Source organism: Macrotis lagotis, chromosome X, assembly GCF_037893015.1.
Source record: "Macrotis lagotis isolate mMagLag1 chromosome X, bilby.v1.9.chrom.fasta, whole genome shotgun sequence".
Lineage (NCBI taxonomy): Eukaryota > Metazoa > Chordata > Mammalia > Peramelemorphia > Peramelidae > Macrotis > Macrotis lagotis.
In genome coordinates, this window is record NC_133666.1 from 174,640,138 (window position 1) to 174,666,251 (window position 26,114).

Sequence of the window (26,114 nt, forward strand, 5' to 3'; positions counted from 1 at the left end):
CCTGGTTGCTAAATGAGGAAAACTATTGTTTATTTTAATTTATCTTAATAAGTATATAAATATTATACTATTGTAGGGGGAAATTCTCACCAGCTTTCCTTACATAAACTAGAATTATATTGAGCAACCTTAAATATGTTTGAGCAAACAGGGTCATTCACATGCAATGCACTATTGGATCAAATATATATTTGTGTTTTTGAGATCGGAAATAAGATTTCTATATATTATTTTAAAAGCTCTAATAACAAGCTTGTCATTTGCTGATGTCTATTAATCACTAGATCCCTGATTGACAACCATCTGTTTTTCTAATCACATTTTGAATCTGGTATAGGAAAGCTATAATTAGAAGAGATGAACATTTTTTTGTCTAGTGTTCCTTTTACATTCTAAAAACTTCTTCAATAATTAAATTGTTTTCAAAAGAGAAACTCCATTTATATGGAAGATCAATTCTTTCTGTAAAATTTAAGCATATCAATTCACACCTCTTTCAAAATGTGTAAAATGAATAGTTTGGTATATTGAAACTCTCTTCTAGGTCTAAAATATTTTTGAATACTGAAATCTGGACTAGATAGTCTAAAGTGTGAGGAAAAAATGGCTACTGGATTGTAAAAACATAAAATAACCACTGAAACAGTACCATAAACAAATAAAAATATGGAAAAGTGTTTTTTGTTTTGATGATTCTAATAACATCTGTTTGGTTAGGGAACTTTCCCATTGTTAATGGTCCTGAATGGCTAAATTCTTTTGACTTTCTGCTCCTCAGCTAGGCTATCTAGCAACTTCACTAGCTGAGCTCTCTAGGAAGCCAACAAAGAGTTGACATGCAGATGAGCTATATATGGCTAAGTAGGAAGAAGTCAAAATTTGAATAAGGAAATCTCTATTTTTCAATCCTCACCCAGGCAAGTCTCTCACTGACTTCAATCAGTTCTATCCAAGTAGGAATTATAATAAGGATTTTTTTTCTGAATATTCTGGTTTATATTTATTACCATGTAAGAAACACAATATGATTCAATTCTTCCATATTCATATGCCACACTGAACAGAAGGAACCAAACACTTAGTTCTCATTTTTTTGATGGTTTAAATTAGATTTGAAAGACCTTGTCAATGGATTTTACAGTTACCTCAAAAATCCATTAAGAAATGACATGTTCTACTGACAGGATCCCATCAAAGAATATGGTCTTTTGAACCTTTCTTCCAATGATATGACTCTCATGGATACAAATAGAAGTCCTACATCTAAATAAAACAATAAAAACTTTCTAATATCCTCCTGTCTGTTTGTGATTAAATAGATCTCCTACCATTTCAGATTTCACCTTTAGCAACAAAGAAATTCATGAAAGGGGAAACAGAAGAATATTAATTAAGGCTAAGAGGAAGAGGGAAAGAAACAATTCAGTAAAGCCCCAGAAGAATGTCACAAAGATGATGATTACTGTTTAGGAATGACTTACCTAATTGGTTGCCTTTGAGTTTTAAATAGATAGATAGATATATGTATGTATATATATGTATATATACAACTATTACACATGTATATACATATGTGCACATATATTGTATATATCATTTTCTTAGAGAAGAATGCACCTTTGAACATCTAATGTCCCTGAACTTTGCTAAAAATTCAGAAAAGATATGTAGGCCTTGAAGCTTTGAAAACTGCAAAGTACAGTAGCTAGGGAGAATCAAAATGCTTTATTAAATTAATCAAAACTGTGCCATGCTAAAGAATACAAAAATTTCTAAAAAGTAATCAAATGTTAAAATTTTCTTTGGCATTGTTTCATAGATAAACTTTTGAAACTCAAGGTATAACTGATACCTAGAATACCAGAAGAATCTTAAAGCTTTAAAACTGTTATGAAATAAGACAAAATTGGGGCAAATAGTTGTCATAGAATAAATAAAAGCCATACATATAAGCAACTCCTTGGCTGCTGAATTGTTAACAACCCCCTTAGATAAAACAACAGCAGACAAGTTACAACTAGTACCCTAGTGGACAGCACTCCAGGAGGTCACAGGGAGGTCAGCTTTGAAGGAGAAATCCAAATGAAATATAAACACAGCATTGTAGAAACAAATCTCCCATAGCTTTATCCAGCCAGCATTAATCTAGGCATCAGCTGTGGAGTATAATCTAAACAAACGGATCAGTCGATTCATACATCTGGAAGCTGTCATATTTTGGAGCCTCCAAGCAGAGTTATGTATAACTGAAACAACCAGTTGCATGTACTAGCTTTTAAACTTGTTGAAGGGTCAAGAATGGCAATGTGAAAATACTACAGCTCAAAGTGTCAGCTGTATTCTTTGGAACTGACATGAGGCTGACTTGAATTTAAAGGGGGAGGGAAGGAGTTGGAGAAGATTCCTTTCAACTACTCTTCCCCCAATAAGATTTCCAATTAGACTGAAATATTACTGGAAAAGTACTATTAGAATCTAATAAATATAAATAATTCTTTATCATTTTTTATTCTTTTAAACTGAGAGGACAGGGGCTAGGTAATAGTTACATTTCATATGGGTTTTGACAGCCTAAGACACATTGAAAGATACATTATGGTATACACTGTATCCACAGAACAGAGGAATTTTACTACCTTGGGGCAACTAGGTAGAGTAATGGAAAAAGAGCTAGGTCTGGAGACAGGAAGACTTGAATCAAATTTGACCTGTGTGTGACCCTGGAGAAGTCATTTAACCCTGTTTGCCTCAATTTCCTCATCTGTAAAATAAACTGGAGAAGGAAATGGCAAACCACTCCAGTATCTTTGTGAAGAAAACCCTTAATGGGGTCACAAAGAATCCAAATGACTGAAAAGATAAGAACACTACCTTAGGAGGTAGTAAAGGCGTTTTAGAATTGAGTTCATTAAATATGTTTTGGCTCAAGAGGTCCATTTATTCATTAATTTCTTTTTGTAAGGATGCCCTAAGGGAAGAAGATTTCAAAATGCAAGCATCTGTCCCTAGCCTAAGACCATCACTGGTTCTCTTCATCTGCAACCACAAGAGGAAATAGAGACTGCTATATCTTCCAAGAGTGGAAATCTTCCTTGAGGTGCCCCCTTTCTAATTTGAATCATGGTTCTTTTTGCTTACTAAGCTGTGTGACCTAAATAAATTACTACACTTCTCTGGGTTTCAGTTTTGGCATCATTCAAATAATGAGGTTAGATCAAATAGTCTGTAAGGTCTTTTTCCTCCTTAAAACCCCAAAGCAATGTTGTCTTATTCAAATAGAAGGGGGAAAGGGGGCCAATAATAAAACATAAGGTTCCCTGCAGGTCATATATTAATTTGGTTTATAAATGTAATGTAATGTTTATGTTTTATTGTATTTTATTTATTCTGTTAAGTTTTTCCCAATCACATTAATCAGGTCAAGCCACACACAGAGTCAGGCAACTTCTTCCTCCTGCACCTCCACCCCCTCACTTCTGATCTAGAGCCAAAAGATATAGAATTGAAACAAACAAATGACATCAAAAAAAAAAAAACCGCATGCATTTTTAAGAGAATAATGTCAGGTTTCAATTGATTAAGTAAGCTGTTACATTAACTTAAATATCCACATTATAATGAAGTTCCATCTAGAATAATGATTGTATAAGATCTTAAAAAAAACACCTTAAGGGATATCTAATCCAACAACCTCAATTTCTAGATGGGCAAACTCAAGTTCATAGTGATTAAATGATTTGTCTGAGGTCATTTGGGTCCTGAGAAGAGTCAATAATTACAACCCAGGTTGTAATTCTCTATCTAAGGATCTTCTCAATGCTATGCTCTCTCCAAATAAGTTACTCTTCTATTCATGTAATCTTATCCAAAGGGGATGGACAATGATTCTTGCTTTCAATTACACTATGTCTCCTTATCCAGAAAGAACTATTTGGGTAGAAAGTAAGTATAATTTCACAAGACCATAAAATTGTAAAAGAAATTTTGAGCACAGGCCAGTAATAGAGTTTAGAGAGCTGTCTTGAGGTCAGGAAGGTCTGGATTCCTTGTTACCCAGGGCAGGTCATTTAATCTCTCTGCCCCTCAGGCAACATTTTAATACTATAAATTACAAAGCAGTCACTGATCTGCATTGATAAAAAAAGTTTTCTCACCAGGAGTTTCCCTACATGGATGACATCATAGACTAAGTCCCAAAGGAGGAGAAAAAATGCATAGGTCAAAAGAACACTCATATGTTCTTCCTCAGAAATGGAAGTCATTACTTCTCACTTTAAATGGCTCCTTATTCCCTCTGTCCATGTTTCAAAATTTTTTTCCACAATCCGTTGCTGTTGACACATTGAATTTTATAGCCTTATTTCAAGCTACTACCTTCAATAGTCTAGGCAAACTGTTCAATTCACCATCCTTCCCCATCTCCATACCTCTATTCATTTTCTTCCCTAACCCCCCAGAACACCTCCTCTACTTCTCCACCTGTTGACTTTTTTCCCATACCTTAAAGTCTCACTCAAACATGGTTTCCTCAAGGTAGCTTCCCTGATGGCCCAGTCATTAGGGAGCTCCCTAATATCTTATATGGTATTTTGTTTTCACTAATCTCAACCTTATACATTATTCTTATGATAGCTACTTGGATCCCCCTTCTGTGTCCTTAGGTTCCAGGTGGTCAGAGTCTATTTTATCTTAACTTTGCAACTCAGACAGCATAACACTTTACTTATATAGAGTAGCCTCTTTAAATGATTTTTATTGTTGTTTAATAGAGGGAAAATATATTATTTTAAAAAACACTGGTGTTGGAGTCAGATGATCTGGAATAAATTCATTTCAAGCTACTGTCCTGGAGGTTAGTGGTGAATGGGGAAAGTTAATATATAAAACTACTCCCCAAAATAGTGAGAATTTAAATACCAAATAGTCACTAAATACTCTTGATTGGAAGCCCTAACAGAGCTTTTCCTCTGATGGAAGGGGAGTTAGTGATTAAGGGCAGTGCAGTATTAGGATAGAAGAGAAAAAAAAGAACTTCAAAAGGCAAAAGAGAGTGGATTAAAAATAAAACTTTCTCCTGCCTAAAGGGGTAAGATTTAGAATAAAGGCTTTCTGGTGCCAGTTGTATACAAAAATCCAAATAAATTGTGCAAATAAAGATCTATGGGGCAGGCAAAGAAAAATGACAAAAATAAAAAGCTTTGAAATTTTTTTGTGCTAGAATACTCTCTGTTCATTCTCTCTCCACTCCCAATCCTTGTTCCACTAACTTTCCCCCCACAAAATTGGCATGTATGTTTTGGACATAACATCTTATGGTATATACTATATCCAACCATACTAATTTGAAAGCTATAATGCTTCAAGTGTGCCTATATTAAATTATGATTCAGTATATTCTTTCACTGTACATAATGATGTAAGCTAATTGTGCAAATAAATGTAAAGTCTTAGATTTGGAGTCAAAAACTCAACTGCACCAATACAGGATGGGGGAAGTATAATAAGAGAATATTTTGCCTGGAAAGATAAAACAAAATGAGATTTTACTGGTCAGCAATCTCAGTGAATCAGCAATGTGATATGGCAGGCAAGAAAAGCCTTTTTTGGGGGGGGGGGCGTGGCTCAAGGTAAAGCCTCCAGGAACAGAGAAGGAAGATTGAAGTTCCATCTTTGCTAACTGTGTAACCTTGGATAAATCACTCAACTTCTCTGAGGTTTGGTTTCCTCATTTACAAAATGAAGGGTTTGAATGAAATGACCTTTAACTCTGACTTTAAAGTTATGATTCTATGAACTAATAAATGTCAAAACAAGAGGTCAAGACAACGGAGAGGCAATGATTTAGGGGATATTCTTAGATATTACACTCTCTGCTAAAAAAAAAAAACCTTTCATTAATGATCTTAAGTCACTAGATAATGACTATTGCCATGTAAGCATGTCATAACATTGTAGGCAACTGTTATCAGTAAAGTACTGATAAGAAAGGACATGAATTAATGAAGAAAAGATAAAGACCCAATCAGGAAGAATACTTCTTTTAAATGAAACTTGTAAGAGCAGCAATCCTTTCTAATGAAGCACTTGAGAGTAGAAAGAACACTGAAATCTGGCTCTGCCACTTAGTATCTGTGTGGCTTTGGGCAAGTTGCTTCTTCAGTTTCCTCAACTGTAAAAGTGAGAGGGTTGGATGTGATTACCTCCAAGGTCCTTCTTAGTGCTAAAATTTCATTTTAAAAATATATTGAAAAGTTTTTCCATCAGTAATAAATGTTAAGAAAATGTTTTGTACTCCTACCAAACTCTTATTTAGTAGCTGCTCACTGGGTCTAGTGAAAATTCTTGCCTAATCATCCTTAGACCTCAATTCCTCCCAATGCATAAGCATACATATTTTCACATCACAAAAAAACAAGAAAATAATTTAGCCCTAACAGCACTCTCCTGTACTCCAGTCTTTCATCTCCATCTGATTTTCAAATATCTCGAACTGTCCAGTAGAAATAATAAACACAACATGTCCAATATTAAGAGCATTACCTTTCCCTTTAAATACTTCCCCTTCCCCAACTTCTCTATTACTGTCCAGGATAACACCATGCTCTCAGTCCCTCAGGTTTCACAATCTAAACATCATTCTTGACTCTTCACTATTTCTTACCCCCCCCCCTTCCTCCCCTTCCATTTTCAATCTGTTATTAAGGCCCATCACCTTCACCTTTGTAACAACTCCCAAGCATGCTGACTGCCACCATCCTGGTTCTGATTCATACTTGTACTATTGAAATAGCCTGCTGAAGTCTTTCTGTCTAGAATCTCTCCCTACTCAATCCAATCTCCACTGAGATATCAAAGTGATTTTCCTAAAAAATAGGTCCAATCATGTTATCCCCCCTACTCAATAAATTCCATTGGCTCCCTAGTCTCTGGAATCAAATATAAAATGCTTGTTTGACTTTCAAAGTCCTTCATAAATAATCTAACCCTCTCCAACCAGTCTTCTTATACCTGAGTTCTTGCTGTGTTTTCTTTGATCCAGTGACACTGGCCTCCAGATTCTTCCACAAACAAGATACTCCATTTCTCCATTCTTGGCATTTTTTCTGGCTGTTCCCCATGCCTAGAATACATTTCCTCTTCATCTCTGCTTACTGCCTTCCTTGGGTTTTTTTAAAGTCCACCCAACTAAAATTTCATCTTCTATAAGAAATCTTCCCAACCCCTCTTCATTCTAGTGCCTTACCTCTTTCAGTTATTTCCTATTTATCTTATATGTAAGTTGTACATTTTTATTTGTTTTTCTTCCCCATTAGGCTGTAAGTTCCCTGAAGGCAGGAATTATCTTTTCCTTCTTTTTGTATTACAAGTGCTTATCACAGTGCATACTAAATATTTATTGACTGACATTTGTTAAATATCACTACTGGATGAAGAAGACTTAGGCTTTGGAGAAGATACTAAGTTTAGATAAGACATGCCTCCACTTCCAAAGTTTCCAATCTCAGGAGAATAAAGATATAAGTAAAATATACAATATTTGATAATAAGTGAAGTAAGAGTTTAACAGACCATAGTGATATATGGGGTCTGTGGGAGAAGACCTTTACCAACCAGAAAGACACCAGTTAATGATTTCTGGTGGAAAAGACATTTGAGTTGATCTTTAAAGAAAGAATAGGAATCCAATAGATGAAGAAGGGAAGGAGGGGCACCTAAGCAAAGAGAAGAATATGAGTATAGACACAGAGATTTGAATGCAATGCCAGTGCATTCATAGGGAGTTGTCTAAGGTGACTGAAACTTAGTCACTATCCAGTGGAATAATATGAAATCATAATAGAAAGATAAGTGTTGCCTGGTAATGGGGGGGCATGAATATCATGGAAAGGAGAGTGAATTGTATTTGAGAAGGTAATGGAGAATCACTGAAGATTCTTAAATGGGAATAAAGGCAAGGCAAAGGTTGATATGGCAACAATTCCTCCTGATATTATTATATGGAAGGCCTGTATTATTAGCAGAAGCTGCAACTGGGAAGAGAAAAGGAAAGTTCGCTTTCAAATGGTATTTTGGAGGTGAAAATAGCAAGACTGGATATGAGAGATAAGGAAGAGGGAAGAGTCAAAGATCATCAGAGTCAAAGGTTTGAGCATGATATAGTAGGTGAATGCTAATTCCATCCATAGAACTAATAAGGTTAGAAAGAAGTTCAAATTTAGAGTGGCATATAATGAATTCAACCAAGACTCATATTGAGTTTAAGGTGCTGGTAGGCCATCCAATTGGAGATGCCTGAGAAAACTGGGTTCAGAGTTAGAAGAATTAGATTCAAATGAGAGTTCTTTTATTGCTCACAAGTGTATCCTTGGTTAAATAACTTAATCTCTATGGGCCTCAGTTTCTTCATTTGTAAAATGAAAGAGCTGGGCTAGATATCTCCTTCTTGCTCTAAATCTATGATTATTGGATTGGATCCATGATTTCATGGACATAATGAACTGCCAGAGGAAGACTATCAGAACTGATCAATACCTTCTCTCTAACTTATAGTCTGAGAGAGTTGCTAAAAGTGCTGAGTGGTTAATAACTTGGCCAGAGTCACATAGCTCGTTATGAAGCCAAACTTGAACCCAAATTTTCCAGGCTCCAAGGCCAATTTTCTTTCCACTAAACCTAAATACATCCATGATATTACAGAGAGTATATTGTGTGTGACTACTGAAACAACACTGCTGAATATATTAGATGATAACTATAACTCAATACATGTGAGAAATTCCATTTCTAACCACCTCTTGTCTGATTATGAATCTAAAATAATTCCCTAATGCTTAAGTATAAATTCAAACTGTTTTGATTTTCAAGTCTCTCGTAATCTTGTTTCTACCTTTTCTATGACTTAATTTCTTTACCCTCCAATTTTCAGCATGTATTTCAATAAGGACTCACATGGTCATCCACATTAAGTGCCTCAAGAAGTAAATAATTGAAGAATGAGTAATATATTGTATTAAATTACCCTAGGAGTGCAAAACACATTTTTTGTTGATTGAAAAGGGTTCAAGGAACAAAAAAATTCAGGAACCACTGTATTAGATAATAATTTCCATGAAATCAGGGCCCATGTCTTACCTAGACTTTGATTCTTCTAGCTCCTGACAGAATGCTACCCACTCTGCTAAATAAGAAAATGCACAAATTTTTTGATTTAGTGCAATTAGCTTCAATCAGTCAATCAATATTTATTAAAAGTATCCTATATGCCTGGCATTGTGAAGAAAAAACGCAAAGAATAAAATAAGCTCCATGCTAAAGAAGTTTACATTGCAAAGTCAGGAAACTCAGGCTCCTCACCTGTGAAATGAGAATGAGAATTCTGATCTTAAAGTGTTGTTGCAAGGACCAAATGAGAACAATTTGTATAAGGTACTCTTTGCAAACCTCTCTAAAAATATAAGCAACTATTATTATTCAATGCCATATAGTTTAGCACTTGATTATTTTCTAGTTATTTCATAATAATTTGTCTCTCCAACTAGATTGAGGGCATGGACCATATCTACACTTCTATTTTTTACAGTACCTAGGATCATGCAATTAGTATTTGCATCATTTGATCCTGGTTCAAATTTGAATATATATATATATATATATATATATATATATATATATATATATATATATATATATATATATAAAAAACCTTTCTGGCTTCTTCATCTTATAATTAAAAAATCAGGCTATATGGTCTTTAAAAGTCCCTTCCTGCTCTAAATTCTCTTATCAACTGATTATATACTTTATCTTTCTCAGACACTTTGACAAAATGTCTAAACTAAATGTATAAAATGATATTTAGAGAATTATTTGCTGACTTTGAACCAAATAATTTTTTCTTAGTAATTGGGAGATTTAAGATAGAAGTGGTTTTTTTAATCATCTATTTTAACTGTCTACTTAATTCTATAAAGTATTTCACTTTGCTGTTATACACCCTCTTACTAGGTCAGAGCAAAAATAACCTTTAAACAAAACTAACTGGCAGCAAAAATCACTCATCAAGTCCACACTGGCATTTTGAAAAGGGTAACTGAAACAAGTATCCAGATAATTTCTATAAATCCAACTTTGCCTCACTTATCAGGGTACTTATGAAGAAAAGGCTATGTGTGTGTGTGTGTGTGTGTGTGTGTGTGTGTGTGTGTGTGTGTGTGTGTGTGTGTGTGTGTATGTGTGTGTGTGTGTGTGCCTGAAAAATATGGCAAATTGCCTAAACTTTCCTTTGTTTGTTGAAGACCTGGCCCAAAGTAATATTTATTACAAAGTTTTCAAATAACAGAAAGTATTCACAGCAAGGAAAAACCAACCATGTGTTACCTAAATAGTATCAATAAAAGAATGTAAAATGTTTCAGTCTTCATCAATGTGTCTATTGAGGATTTACAACTGGCTTTAAAAGAAGCCTCACAGGGAAACTCCCAAATTGTGGAATGTGGAATAAGACTGGTAGAACTCCTCAGAGAGCTTGGGTGGCTCATCCTCTAAATGTGCTTTTTTAAAACACAATTTTTTTTCTTTCTCCTTACGAACTACAACTTTCTCCAATATAATTCCATTAAATAAGCCCCCACCCGTGAGGAAACATTAATCTACTTTGCAAACATGCGTTCCAGTTCTGTGCTTTACTTCCCCCCCTCCCTCTTTTTTAACCTTGAGACAAATGTTTTTTTCCCCCAGAGTTGAAAGCTGTCCAAAACCAGGACCACACACACAGCCTCTACAGGCCTGCGCTCATCACGTTCTCCCTCCTCCAGCAGCTCCAGAGGCAGCCGCTGCCTCTGCTGCTGGGGACACACACACTCTCAAAATGGCGGAGGGGTGGTCTTTCTCTCCTCACTTTTATATCTTTTTTTAGAAGAAGAGAAGAAAGGAGAGATTTATGGAGATGAATGTAATGTAAAAGGAAAAAGAACTTTTTTCATTAAAATCTCTCCACATTTGAAAGACAGGACGACACTTAAAATCACTCCTAATATGTTTCCCCCCCTAAAAATGGTTTATCCCAAGGAGCTGCAAGCCTCCTCTACCCCCCTTCACCCCCACCTTTTGCTCTCCACACAATCTCCCACACCACCTAGCAAAACACTGGACCAGAATAGATTACAGCAAACTCTTTGTAGGTTTTATCTGGCATCCGGCCAAACTGCTAAACAATAAACAATTCCCCCCGATGTAGGGAGGATTTTTTAAAAAAGACTTTAGGTATAGTCTCGTAAATATCTTTATCAATTGAAAGAAAATAAAAGGAAGCAATAGAATGTGCTGAGTCTCTTACCTTCTACCCAAAGCTCTTCCACGTTGGTTTCAAGATTAGCTGCCTTTAATCCTACAGCGAAAGCCCCAAATATAAGGAGGCCCACAACCAAAAACTTGCCGCAGTTTTTTTGAATGTAACAACCCAGTTTAAATAATAGTCTCTGAAACTTCGCTCTCAGCCACAGCGGCGCTTTCCTGCCCGTAGCCTTCCCCTGGAATGCAAGCAAATATTAGGAATAAATACTTTGAAATCACCACATACACTTCTGCCCAGGGCACAATGTCTCTGCACTTTGGGGGCGCGTCTTTCCTTCACTACCCAAAACTCACATTACACACTCAGTCTTTTGGTTGGATTTGGGACAGCCAGGGTGGATTTGCTGAAAAGTGACGGTCTTGTTTGGAGAGTGGATAAGAGAAGGCTAACACGTTAGCTTGAGTACATAGCAAATAATTTCCACGGTTTAAGTAGGTAGTGAATGAAATGGTTAATCCAAAAGGACACTAGCTAGTGTGGTAAGGATCCCTCAGGAAAGCGTGATGAGAAATAAGGTGAGAGTCTGGCCGGAGGGGCGGGGTGTGGGAGTGGGATGAGAGAGTTATTCATAAATCAAAGTCTGGCTTCAGAGTGAAATCTATCTAGACTGTGAGTGATCGTCCTCTAAGCACCTCCTTCTGGGACCCTACTAGGATCCCGGGGTTTCTGAGAGGTGTGTGTGTGTGTGTGTGTGTGTGTGTGTGTGTGTGTGTGTGCGCGTGTGTGTTAGTCCTGAGAAAAGAAATCATTCATGCCAGAATATTTACAATGGGGGAAGGGGGGGCGGCGGAAAGATAAATTAATATACATGAATTGCAACCGGTTAGAACAAGGACCACAAAAATAAACACCTGGTCCCCCCTCTTCCCCTCAAGTCTTGGGATATCTCTAGGATGACGTGGTTAAATGGGGGGGGGGGGAAGAAGGATACTATTTGATAACAATTTGATTTGTTGCCATTTCCTCAGCCCAGCTCCCACAGCCTTCAACACCAACTTTGTAGTAAAATGCAAGATCCACGTGGCGGGCAATGCTGCAAGATCATAGCTTAATCGTGATTCATTTCCATAGAGTTAGGAGACGCTGTGTGATCTGAATTAAGAAGTAGAGCAGCCATCTGTAAGTTACGACAATATTTGTGAACAGAAGAGGGCAGCCACATGGATTTTTTTCCCTCCCCTTTCCCTGCTTGCTGAAGAATTTTTTTTAAAATCTGCTTTCTGAAAGGAAAATAACGTTTCGGGAAAGGGAAATATCTGGGCGTTGTTTATTCTCGCAGATACCTCTTCTGCAGAATCAGCAACCCGGGCTGCTCCCCGCTACATTATGTTTACACGGAATTCCTAGATTCCACACATTTCAGTAAGAGTAACGAACACAATGAACCCGGCGACTCAGTCAGACCTGCACCGCAGATTTAAGGTGGCAATTTGTTTACAACTTTCGCTTTTCCTACGGGCTGGGGGTCGCGGCGAACCAGTCCAAAAGAAGAGAAGGGGGGAAAAATATCCTCTCCTCAAAGGCGATTTTTAAGGGATTTGAGATTTCACGCTTATTCAAAGCTTAACAAAAGCAAAACGGGCTGCCAAAAAAGGAAACCACCTTTATTTCTACCCCCTCCTCCTTCCTCTCCCCGCCTCTCTCCACCCCCACCCCCAAAATATGTTAAGAAATGTGGCAGCATTAGTGGAGAGAGAGAGAGAGAGAAAAGGCAATCTAGAGAAAGGAGAGAGAGAGAGAGAGAGGGAGAGAGGGAGCCAGGATAAACCTTAAAGTCTTTTTTTTTTTCTGGATTGGTTCAAGGGGAGAAAAAGTTGGAATGACCCAGAAAGTGTCCACTAGGGACACAGTTACACACACACACACACACACACACAGGCAGACACTTCCACCCCCTGCAGAAGTTAGACATCCCTTCCCTTCCTAGGCTGGTTGGTGGGTGTGTTTGGGATTTTCAATTCCTCCAGTCCACGTCTTTTCCCAAAAGAGGTGAGCGTAGGTAGGTACGCGAGTGGGTACTTCCAAAGAGAAAGAGAAGGTGGAAGGAAGGGAAGGGATGCAGGGGGCGGGGGGAGGTCCAGAGGGAGGGAGGGAGAAGAAAGACAAATGCACCTTAGAAATCTGCTCCAGCGCGAAAGCAGCATCACAGTAGCTCGGCCGCTGCAGATAGTCCAGGTCCCGCGCCGGGGCGCGTCGGCCGCCCCCGGTCCTCCTCCGTCTCCTGCTGCCGCCGGCCCCGGGCTGAGCGGGGTCTCCGCCGCCGCCGCCGCCGCCGCTCTCGGGCTCCGCAACGTTACCAGCTGAGGCCATGTTGCCGCCGCCGCCGCCGCCGCCGCCGCCGCGGTGCCTGAGCCGCCCCTGCTGCTCCCGCATCGGGCGGGAGGGCTCGCCTGGGTGCCCCCCCCTCCACCAGCGCCGCCACCACCGCCGCGGCGCGCTGCCGGAGCTGGCCGGGGCTGCCGGGGAGGACGCTCCCTTCTGCGGGTGGCTCCGGCTCGTGCTGTGGGCGCCGCTGCTGCTGCTGCCGACGGACCTCCTCATACCGCGGGGGCTGCCGCCGCTGCTGCCGCTGCTGCCGCCGGAGAAGAGTCAGCACCCGTGCCTTCCATTGCAACATTTCGTGGTGATCCCGAGGTCTCTGCTGCGGCCGCTTCCCACATTCAGGTCGTGGAGAGGGTGAGAGGGATCCGTGTGCGTGTGCGAGTGAGTGTGAGTGTGCGAGTGTGCGCGCACGGGGGGCGAGCCTCTCTCTCTCCTGCTTGCCCCCCTCCCCCCGGTGTCTCCTTCACCACCACCGAACAATCCCCACCGCCGCCGGGTCGGCTCCCGGGCTGCCCCCTTCTCCGGACCCGTTTACTTGGGGAACACAAGAGGAGACCCCCGGAGGTCCCACCGGCGGGGCTTTCCTGCTCGGCCCCTCTTCTCGAGTCGGCGCTCCGGGGAGAAAGGCGGCAGCGGCCGGGGCAGAGTCCGAGCTCCCTTCGCCCCGCTCAGTGCCGCCGGGGAGTCGCTGCTCCCGCCGGGGCTGGGGCTGCTGCTGGAGGCGGAGGCTGCGGCTGGGATCGCTCCTGGGGCTCCGGCTCTGGCTCCTGCGCCTGGCGGACCCGCTGTACCATTCTGCTTCAGTGCAGCGCTGGGCTCCGGCTCCCGGGACTTGGGGACTCCAGCCTGTGTGTGTGCAGCAAGCAGCAGCAGCGCCTTGATTCAATAGATGAGATGGAAGAAGAAAAAAAAGAACTCTCTCCATTTGGAGAAAGAGGAGGAGGAGGAGGAGGAGGAGGGGAGGGGGTGGAGGGGGAGAGAGCCAGCGAGAGAGAAAAAGGCTGGAGCTCCCGCCCCTGGGGCTGTCAGATGGCTAGGATTTCTGCAACGCGATTGGCTCAAGGAGGGCAGAAATTACTCAGCAAACATGACTATTATTAGCTGCTTAGCAACAGCTCACCAAAGTAGAGAGACCACCCAGGCAGGCAACCCTAGTGTGTGCATCCCCAGCTTCCAGGGGAGCCTTAAAGAGCTCCAACCTTCTTGCATGCAATACTTCCATTAAGGAATGCTCCCCCCTTCCTTTTCTTTTCAAGAGTGTCTTCTTTTTATGAGACGCTTTTTTTTACACACACACATACACACACACACACAACCTCGCGATGTACAAAAAGTAATATTTTTTTAAGCGTTTAAACAATTTCTGAAACTCCTAAAAAGAAAATCTATTCAGAGGCACCTTGGCCTCAAGCTGTAGCAGATACTGGGAGGTCCGACTTGAATTCCCAGGCTTGAACCAATAATGACAGGGTGGTGGATACCGAGGTAGTGTGTGCCAATTCCACCCCCCCCCTCCTTTCTTTTATAACCAAAAGGAAGACAGTCTCTCGCTAGAGAAATACGCCTTACATTAAGATAAACAAAACGGAAAGTTAAAAGAATACAACACAGGAACATTAAAAAAAGGGAAAAAAAAACCTTTCCAAGTCCCCTGCCTACCCCCCACTCCCCTCCCCCTAAACACCATATTCAAGGAAGGAATTAGTCATTTATACTGTAGCATCCAGACACCCGCAGCAGTCCCAAATTGGGGCGGGGGGGGCTGTTTTTATTTGAATCTAAAATATCATATTTTTAAAATGAGCCATTTGCAATCTTGTCAAAATTGAATCGTGTTTGCTTCAAAAGAAAAAAAATCGCGACTGCCATTTAGTGTGCTGCTTTTTGACCTTTTAGTATTTGTACCTATTTATTTAAAGTCGGTTGGAGATTTAAAAAAAAGCGGTACGCATCCTTTATATATTTAGTAATAGCGTGACGTATGGAGGAATAAAGGCTTTGATGTTGAATTCATTCGAAACAAATTGTGCACTGACTGTAAGAACCATCCCGACGCTTTAGCTAAGGTCACGGAGATATATCCTGGACTTTCCTTTCCCATTGGGATAAAGAACTCCTTTGGAAGCGCACATTGTTAATTTGCCAGCAGTAGGGGTTTTTACAAAATGTCTCAGAAACTCGCCTTGGCTCGAGCGCTTTTTTTTTTTTAAAGAACGTGGGTGGGATTTTGGGTGTTTGTTTTTGTTTTCCCCTTTAGCTTTGCGAGTTATGAAATTTCTCTCCGCAGTGGAGATGGGGGCCACCAGCTTTTTTTTTTTCCCTTCCTTTTTTAACTTGTCTGCATTGCGAGGAAACTTAGCGGGACGTTGTGTTGATTGAGGCAGTGAAATGGGGGAGTGTTGCTTTAAGGTGCACACGGTGTGTGTTCATTGAAAAAAAAAGAAGAAAGAAAGGAAAGGAGAGAAAAGAAAGGAACCCAGATGGAGGGAAAGTAGGAGGGGCGGGGAAGAAGCGGGGGAGGGGGCGGAGGGAGCGGAGAGGAGGAGCCTCGCGGAGGCCACGTGACCCCCGAGCCGGGAGCGGAGCCCGGGTCCTCCGGAGTGGCTGCGGCTCCACTGGCAGCGCCGCCCGGGGCGGCGTGCGTGCGTGCGCGTCCAAGCGTGAGGGGGCGGGGCGCTCGCGCCGCCGGACGGGCCGGTGACAGGGCGGACGCGGAGCGGCGGAGTGCGCGGCTCCCCGAGCGCGGGCCGCTGCGCCGGGGTTTGCACTTATTCCCTTCCCCCCGCTCCCGGGGCTTCGTGCGGCTGGCGAGCCGGAGGAGGACGGGGACTGCGCCGCTTCCCCGCTCCCGCCCTCCCGGCCCAGCCCCGCGCGGCCGCCGGTGCGGAGAGGCATGCCGGGCGAGCCGTAGTACATTCCTAAAGGAGGGCTCTCCCCCTTTACGTTACCCAATACCAACGAGGCTCGGCCACTACCGGCCAATAGCGGCGAGGAAAGGAAACATTTCCATTCAGTGCGGCCCCGGGCTTGGAAGATGTCACGGGCTGCCGGCCGGCGGGGAGGCGAGCCGCGGGCTGCGCGCACGCGGCTCCGGCCCGGAGGCTGCGGCGCCTCCCCTCGGTTCCCGGGCTCTCCTCCTCCTCCTCCCCCGCTCATCCGCTCCATTCTCTCCCTTGTAACTCGTGCTTTTCCTAATATTTCCAGCTCGTTGTACATTGTCGGAAGTCTTGTGGGCTTCTCCCTCCTAGTTCTTTCCTCTGCCTCCCCCATCGGCCTCCCCCCCCCCCCTTTTCTTTCTTTTCTTTCCTTCTTTCCTTTCCTCCCCCCTTTCACTCTTTATTCTTAAAACTTCCCATCCCCATGTTATCTCTCTCCCTCACAGCCCAGACCAGCCCTGGTGGAAGTTTCCCTTCCCTTCCCTCCCTCTTGCGTACAAGTGACACTTTCCAAGGCGAGAAGGGGCACAGATTCACGTGGGCGCCGGCCGCCGGGACACTGGAAGCCGAACGCCTTACACGATGTTACTATATCCCTATTCATTCCAGCAAGACACCCAAACGACAAAAAATCAGTATGCTCAAACGCCGTACAAGTAAATTACAGAATGGTGTTGCAACTAAACTATTGCAGCAAGTGTGTTTTTTTTTTATTAACACATGATCAAGCTATAAAAAGGAAAAAAAATCATTTTAGGCTTAAAATCTGAGAAACATCAATTGGATTGAGGTCACATGCTGAATGAGCTTGCCAAGGTTTCAATCATTTCTTTAAATGGTGGGGGTACTTCTCATTTCAACTCATTCATATGAGTTGAATGCATTGAATATTCTAGGACCTGGAAGGTCATTGGACATCTAGTCCAACCTGATTTTACAGATGCCCAGAGAGATTGTGACATGCCCAACGTAAATATAACAGAGCTGATACTGGAAGTCAGGACAACTAGATTACATCACATACATATGAAAGCATAGAAGTTTGCGTATTTCTTCAGCTGCTGAAGATAAAGCAATTCTATTGTGAATTGCATTTCAAATTCTTAAAATTTTTGGATCAAAAATTTCCCCTGTTATCTCATTGATCCTTTTAAGTTAATATTCATTATTTCTTAATTTTTGACATTCCTTACTCCAGGAAGATATGGTAGTGAATATTAATTCATCTTAGCATGGAAGAAACATTCTATTTCTTTTAAGAGTAAGACTTCTTTCTTCCATGTTAATTTTATTCAGTTTTACTTTTTTCTTCTAAATGCTTTGAACATTGATTCTTGAGGTTTGAAATACACCAAACCCTTACTTCCCCTCTTTGCCTCCTGTTTGCTAGGTTAACTTTTCCTGATCTTAGACAATGCCCTGCTGGTATACTCTCACTGGTTCCCAAACTCAATCTGGAACCTCAGATTTAACAAGCACTATCTTAATCTCTCTCCCATCCCACCCCTTCTCTTCTCCCCCTGTGGTCTGCTTTTTTCATACACAAGAGATGAATTACTTTGGGGATCTAATTGGCCTTGTTTCTGCAATGTTTTTTAAAAAGGAAGAGGTGCCAGTGTAAAAAGCCTGTCTCAACATGGGTGGTCAGGGCTGAGGCTGCCCCCAATTTGCCTCATTGCTGATGCATGTGAGTGCTACATTCCCAGAGATAATGTTGTTCTTAATCAATCTGCCCTTATTTACATTTGTAAGCATTGTTGGCTTTAATATGCATGCCCTATGCATGTAACTGCTGCTCGACACCAGGTTTTGTTAACTTCAACTAATCACAAGGATCCCACAGACCTGATATGGAGTTGGTTTGGATGAACAGGGCCTGTTAAGGTGTCTGTTGGTGAGAGTCCTTTAATAGCCTTTATTCCCTAACTTTCCTTGTATATTTTACCAAACACATGATCCCTTGAGATTTTGTGGACTGGCAGAACTTTTCAGAATATATGAAGGAGCATCTGATTTGCCCCCTATAATATTCCTTTTAAACCACATTTCAATACATGGGTTAACTTTTCTTCCCTTGTGGTCCAAAGACTTCATACAATCCAGTCCTGTAGTTCTCCACTTAAATTCTATGAACATTTGAGAATCCCTCCTGTGTTTCATTCCCCCTTCCTCTGCTCCAGCACTTTAGCTTCCCATGGCCCTACAACACAGCTCTGAAATCTACATTTGATTATCCAAATGCAATATGACATGGACAAAAAACATCTGGCCTCTGTGTTTGAATATTACTGAGGGAAGTGAGCAAAGCAAGATACAGCTAAATGGAAGGACAGAACTGAGTATGGTTATGAATAACTGACTGACCTTCCAATTCTCTTTTGGAATGTTGTTCACTCCTCATCACTTCCTTGAATGTTCGATGTAACCCTTGGACTTCAATACTTGATAAAACTGTATCTGTATGATACCATGAGATGCCAATCATATGACGCCATCCATGCAAACATCATTTGAATAAAAACGTCCATGCATTTATCTTATAATTTACAATCTGAGCATGTGTTTATTTTGCTTAATTTCAACCATCTCTAAGTTAATAAAATGCAGTAGTACTAATTTGCTTTTTTATCCAGCATTTACTTTTCGGAAATGCAAAGAACTTGTGACATAGCACAGTAATCCTTATAATATTGCTCTCAGTTTCATAGGGAGTAGTAATATCATTTCTGTTTATCTAGTTGGTGAAACTGAAATTCAAATGTCCAGTGAGTTGCCAAAGGATATAAAATGAGTTTTGGCACTGAGATATCGCAAACATCCCTGGAGTCCTGACATTCTAGTGTTCCACCATTCATTGCACTTTCTTGCTCTTTAACAATGCCATATTATCTCCTTATAAATGTTTGTGTATTTCCTTACAAGTTCCCTTTAAGGAATTGAAAGGTGGAGCCTAGAGACAGAAATTAGACAATATGATTCTAAAAAGTTTCAGGGTTGAGAAAAGAATGTATTCAGCTGCAATAGAATCTCAAGACACTGGGCTTGACCTCCTCCCTCCCCCACTCTCTTTCCCTCTCTCTCTCTTCCTCCACTTACCCCCTCCCCTTCTCCCCCTGCTCAGGGATGTAAGAAAGGGAACAGCTCGACCCAACTTGTCAAAATAATGCTGCTAATTACCCCTGATCTCCTTTAATGGGAAGCTGCCCCAAACTCTACAAAGGAGTAAAAGAGAGCTCTATAGCACAAACCCAGGAGCACTTGCATTTATTGAGCTCACAGAGAGGGGGTGGGTGGGGGGTGGAGAAAAATGTCCTACCAGCACCCCAGATATCTCCATATTCCTCAGACCAAGGTCATTAGTGAAGGCACCCCAAATATTAAATTTCGGTGGGAATTATACTTCCTGCAGTAGCCACAATAGGAGGGAATTCAAGATTACTAAAGATCTCATCAGCTGTAGTAAGGCTTGTCCACAAATCAGTTTTGGATAAAGCACAGAAATGATTGTGGTATGGACGTGTTATCCCTTGCGGAATATCTTCTATTACTTTGATATATCTGGAGTCATTGTTGAATGCAACAAGAATGTTATCTCTTTAAGATGTAGATATTGAAATGGATATATTTATAAATGTTTCATAGGTATTTTCAATCTCTATATACATATATATATATATATATATACATATATACACATATCTCTCTCCATCTTTCTTTCTATCTCTCTGTCTTATCTATCTACCTAGATTTGTATTTGACAGAAGGCAAACCATTCATTTTCATGACCTTTACGATTGGGTCTTTCATTAAAAAAGAAGCTCTGCTACATGATCCCTTTGACCCACTGCTGGAGCAACAAATTTATTAGAGATATAGGCATGAGAAATGAAAAGGAAGTAAAACAATTCAAGCTTATTGTGTGTCTTTCTTTCATACTGCTAATCCGGTTTACACATCACGCCTACATGTCTCAATAGGGCTTTATACACTGTGGCAGAGGCAGAAGAAAATAAAAGGTGTGTGTGTGTCTGTGTGTGTGTGTGTGTGTGTGTGTGTGTGTGTGTTTGTGTGTGTGTTTCGTATGTATGTGAAATAAAGATAAAAGCAGGAAAGAGTAAGATTTTAATTCATTGAGATCTGTCAGTTGTCTATCTAAAGCAAAATTAAAAGTATCTTTATCAAACTATCCCAAACTGTATTTTGCTAAAATATATTGTCAGATTATAATCCAGTTGCATAAAATATACTAATAGCTTGAACCAGAAATTATATATGCTTCTCACACTGTTCTTAAGATGATGTGTATAACTGCAGGATTAGTCTGAGTATATTGAACCTAGAGGTTCTCAGTTTAGTTCAGTATTTTTCACTTAAAATGATAATGCAATCAAAGGCATTTATGGTCATGTGGAAAGAAATGTTATAACAATCAGAATACACACAATTGAATGTTTCTTGTTTTGTAACAATGCACCTAAATCACCCAGAAATAAGTGATAAGAATAAAAATGATACTGAAGAACATTGTCTTTCTTTATGGAGTCAATTACATGTTGAGTTACTGAGGCCAAACCCCAAATCACAGACACACACAAACACCAAACACACAGGCAGTGATGAAAAAGGACCATTGTAGTGGTTTCAGACTCCAGTTATCCAATTATAACATATTTAGAGTCACTCATTGTGGGTCTTCTTATTTATAACTAGGTCTCCCCACCCTCCCAACAGAGGGAAGGGCAAAGAATGGGAGAAGTACATCTTAAATCCTAGACTCTATGAAAATAGAAGTCTCTAAGTGTGATTCTTTAAAGTAAAATCCACATGGTTTGGGTGACACATGTCAAAAGGATGAGAAAATATTCATTGTGGGATTTGTTCATGAATAAACTAGATTTCAATTTGGAAAAAAATAGATCTCTCATTCACAGTTTAGTCTTTGGAATGGTCCTGATGTTGTCCATACAACCAATTTCTTTGCTACACAATCTATAGGTGCATGTCAAGATTAACACCTTGAATGATTTCACTATATTCTTTATCAAATTATCTTGACAAACACTCAAGACATCTACAATACTTCCATCTGCTTCTACAAACGTGGCCTGCATAAATTCATGTCTTAGGTGCACCCTAGGACAAACAAGATGATTTAACTATTCCCTTCTCTACATTTTTTTGTTTTCCTTCTCCCCAGAGTACAAAGAATCCTACTTCTCCCTAAAACCCATCAATCCAAACGCTTCCAAATAAAACTCACAATGACTTAATTGTTAGTTTTCGGGAAGGTGAATCTCTTACCACTAATTAATCTCCTATACTTAAGTGCTGCTCTGTCATTTGGCCTTTTCCCCTAAGTTTCAGTGGGTGGTAGGAAAGGTGTGTCAGTGTCTGTCTGGGGAGGTGGGAGGAGAAAGGAAGTAGGTATCATCCTTTATTTCCACTCTAGGTGATGCCCCCTAAGGGAGATTGAATTGGAAGGGAAAGAAAGGTAAGAATGTGTTTTCTAAACGGAGGCATTTAGAGATTAATTATTTTCCCCTTCCTTTCCTTCTCCTCTTCCACCCACTCTTCTTCCTATTCCCCTCCCACTAATACTTCCTTCCTCCTTTTTTTTTGGTCATCTTTCTTATTCTTTCCTCTCTACACCTCTTTTTCTTTCCCTCCCCCTCTCCGTCTCTATACCCATCCCCTTTTCTCTGTTCCTGTAAACAACTCTCTTCACAGTCTCAAATCAGTAGCCAGAACCGACCGGGGCTGATTAGTGGAAGCCAGGGTGGAGACCCTTCCAGGCGTGAAAATGGGATCGGAGAAGAGCTACTCCATGAGAATTTGCCTTTGATAAGACGCATGACCAAAGACACCCCCTGTTCCAGCCCAGAGAGAAAGACCAGGAAGGTTGGGGGGGGGGGTTGGTGGGAGAGAAACATTTAAATAAAAAAAAAAGTTGGGCAAGACTGACAGCTACGGAGGCTCTGCGGGACTCTCAGTTCCCCCCTCCTATTCCACCCCCACCCTCCACCCCCCGCCAACACACACAGCCGGCCCCCTTCAGGGAGCGCTGGTTTCTCTGGGAGGAATGGAGCCAGCTGTGCCACCCGTTTTCTTTGCCTTCGGGGAGCATGGATGAACCCCGACACCTCTCACCCCCAGGTCTCCCCTGTAGCCCTGCCGGCGACCTCAGGTATCAGCACTAAAGGTAGTTGCCAACAAGAGGTCTCTTTGTACAGGATGGGGATAGGATGGATTTTTAAAGATAAATCTTTCACTCACCATCTCCTGTAAGGAGCCCCTTCCCGAGAATTAGGGAATCTAGGGCCGTTTCTGCTACTGCTTCTTCTGTTGTTGTTGGTAAGTAGATGGGGGGTGGGTGGGTATGGATATGGGGTGTGTGGGGGCTTTGACTTCACATCAATTTCTTTTCTTTTCTTCCTTCTCTTGTACCTTTTTCTTCTTCTTTTTCTTCGTCTTTTTCTTCTTCTTCTTTTCTTCTTCCTCTTCTTCTTCGTTTCTTTTTCTTTTCTCTTCCTTCTTTTCCTTCTCCTTCTTCTTCACAAAAGGAACTGAAAGTGTAAAAAAATAATCCTGCTAGGTTGCAGGCATTCTGCAGAGTGCTGCTAGGGTTCACAATTACATGCCTGTTTCTATTAAGCAGCTTCATCGTTCTCTGTGTGGGTGGTCTGCCTCTCAATAGGCAGGACCTGTCAGGGTCACGTGATGGATCCGAAAACTTTACCCCTTTACAATAAACTCAAGGAAAGCAAAGTAAACTAAAGTAACGTGCTATCAGCACAGCCCTCCTGGGTAAACAGGAGGCACAGCTTCCCTCCTTGCCTTCCTGGGTTCAGCCCAGCCTAACCCAGCTCTTTTAGTCTAGGAACCCACAGTGCCTGCTGCACCCCATTAAGTGTGCAGAAGACAAAAAAGAAATGTGGGGGCTGGAGTTCCCCTCTTCCTCTTTCCTTTTCCCACCTTTCCTTTCTTTATCACAAAAATCTTTCATCGTATTTAGTCCTCTTTTCAGAAAACTATGGGGATGCAAGACATCACCTGGATTTCTGTATGGGATAAATGGATGGCAGGAAGGCAGGTCAATAGAATGTCAAAAAAAAAAAAGAAACAGGCTTTTAGAGGAGGCAGAGGAAAGATGAACAACTTGTGTTCAGTATTGCAAGATTTATATTCACCAGATGAAAAGATCATAGATTTCAAATTGGAAGGGGTTCTAGAGATCACTTAATCCAATCACTAAATTTTGCAGATGAGGAAACTGAGTCCCAGAGAAGTTAAATTATTTGTCCAAGGTCACAAAGCCAGCAAGTGTCAAAGCCTGGAATTCAAAATCAGCACACTTTCCATTGTGCCATGCTAGCTCTCATGTTGACTCCTGTCATTCCTGCTAGGGTTTACCAAGACGTTGCTTGCTATAGGAATGCTCACTTTTGGTGTACCTTGGAAAGTTGGATTATTATCCCTTGTGAGAAGCAACTCAATGAGACTTGCATTCTCTCATCTAATATTACTTTTATATTTTATGCTAGGTCATCCAAGTAATATTCTCAATAATAACATTTTGAAGTCAGTCACATTTTAATGGTGATTAAAGAATAGTTATTCTCTAAAAACAAGCAAGAGGAGTTTTTATCACCCTATAGAATTTAATGATGAGGAAGTGACCCAGTGAAATCTGTTTAACATTTATGATGTATAATGAGGGAGAACATACAATAGGGTGTGCTTGGAGTTGCTTTATTGAGATGTATTTTCTCTTTATATTTTTATGTTTACTGACTGAGTGACTGAAAATTGTTTTCTGGGTGGACTTGTCTAGGCTTGAAGACAACCTTATGAATTCAAGAAATCCAGAGGCCCTAGGCTGGTGGCAAGGGAAGCTTCTGCCAAGCATAGGACAACAACCAATAAGACTGTTGACCCAAGTTTGGTCCTTTGACCAGCAGACATCTTCAAAGAGCTATTTGTTTGGACAGGGAAGAGGCAAAGGGAATATTTAATTAATGATTCTGAATACCTCTTTATGTTCTAATGAAGTTTAGGTAGTATTCACTCAACAGCTTGTGAAATTCTTATAAGTTAAGTTATTGAATTTTAAGTCATTTTGTGACTTTGTGCTTTTTTATAGTTAGTATTTCTTTTATGTATAAGCATATATTGCCTGTCCCACAGCTGATTCATATTGAGTTGCTTTTTACTTTTCCCCCTTCTGGGGAAAATGTAGATATTAGCCATAACTTAATCTATAACTAAATTTGTCCCAGAGCATGTAGGTAGGAGTTTAATGAGAGAAAGTCTTGGACTAAGAACTTTCACCCCCTCCCCCAATTCAGAGATCTGGATCTCCAGATTGAATCCAGTCCAAATGGTACACATGGGCACAGAACAGAGAAGCCAAATTCTAGTTCCTGTGGGCCAACCAACACTATTAAGGCTAGACTACCCAAACTGTCATTTTGGATTATTTTGTTTTGTTTTGTTAGCAAGGTTTTACAAACAGTGAGGTGTGTTTTAAAAAATTACATTATTATTTAAGAGTAAATTATGTGTACTCTAAGAAAATTTTAGTAATAAAATCAAGTTGATTACTCTTTAAATAGAGTCTAACATTTTCACTGGGTTTTAGGCAAATAAAAAAATATATGGACTGAAATGCTGGAGTTTATATTGTCCCCACTATCATATACTATTAATTTGATTTGGACTCATCTGAATTACCAGAGCATTAATCTTATTGAATCATGAAATAGCCAAACTTTTAAATGTCATTTAACTATATAAGTTATACTAGTCTAGGAAATAATTTCTTATCACTTGGTTTTCAGAAAGATCAGTTATATCTCAAGCAATGAGTAAATATCTCAATGGGTATGAGTTCAGATTGAACTTAACAATTGTGGAAAACATGTATGTTTTCCTTCAATAAATATTTTTCTTCTTCTGTATTCCAGGTTCCATCAAAGAGAGTCTACTTCATGCTCTTGGTATAAACAAGAGGAAAAACAACATAAATAAAGAAAGTACATCTGAGAGTAAAGTGGCCCAAGATTCAAAGAAAGACTAAGAAATAATAAAAACAGCTCTGATGAATGAAGTTATTTTAGTGAACTATGGTATTTTTAAAGGGAAAATTTGCCCACAACTTTAGAAATGTATTGCTAAGTAAAGTGAGGAGGTGACAGTTATTCAATGAATTAGACTGCTACTGATTTACACCAAGCAGATGGACCCAAATTTACCTTATTTTTGGCTGGAAGATTTTTTTCTCTGTCCCCCTTTTATTTTTGATAATGTCAAGTAAAGTCAAGTGGGCAACAGAAGAAAGAAAAAATAGTTCTGAACCTCAAGTAGTTCACATTCCAATGAGGATGACAATATACAAATATATATATATATATATATATATATATATATATATATATATATAAATATATATATATATATGCAAGATTTATACAGGTTAAACTAGAGGTTTTCAAAGAGGACTGATG

At 40.4% G+C, this 26,114-nt stretch overlaps 1 protein-coding gene and 1 long non-coding RNA gene across 2 annotated transcripts in view; one reads left to right on the plus strand and one right to left on the minus strand.

The window, feature by feature from the left end:
- PTCH1 (patched 1) overlaps positions 1-13,678 on the minus strand; it is a 77,244-nt gene extending 63,566 nt beyond the window's left edge. Inside the window, exons 1-2 of the mRNA XM_074205080.1 lie at positions 13,466-13,678; positions 11,336-11,528 (exon numbers count right to left, since the gene is read on the minus strand). Of these exons, the coding sequence (XP_074061181.1) occupies positions 11,336-11,528; positions 13,466-13,663 (391 nt within the window). The 5' untranslated portion in view covers positions 13,664-13,678. The remainder of the gene's footprint in view (positions 1-11,335; positions 11,529-13,465) is intronic.
- Positions 7,837-25,717, plus strand: LOC141501263 (uncharacterized). The gene is made up of 3 exons (XR_012472191.1): positions 7,837-8,163; positions 22,061-22,102; positions 25,575-25,717. It is a non-coding gene; the product is annotated as an uncharacterized LOC141501263 (long non-coding RNA).
- The last annotated feature ends 397 nt before the right edge of the window (positions 25,718-26,114 follow it).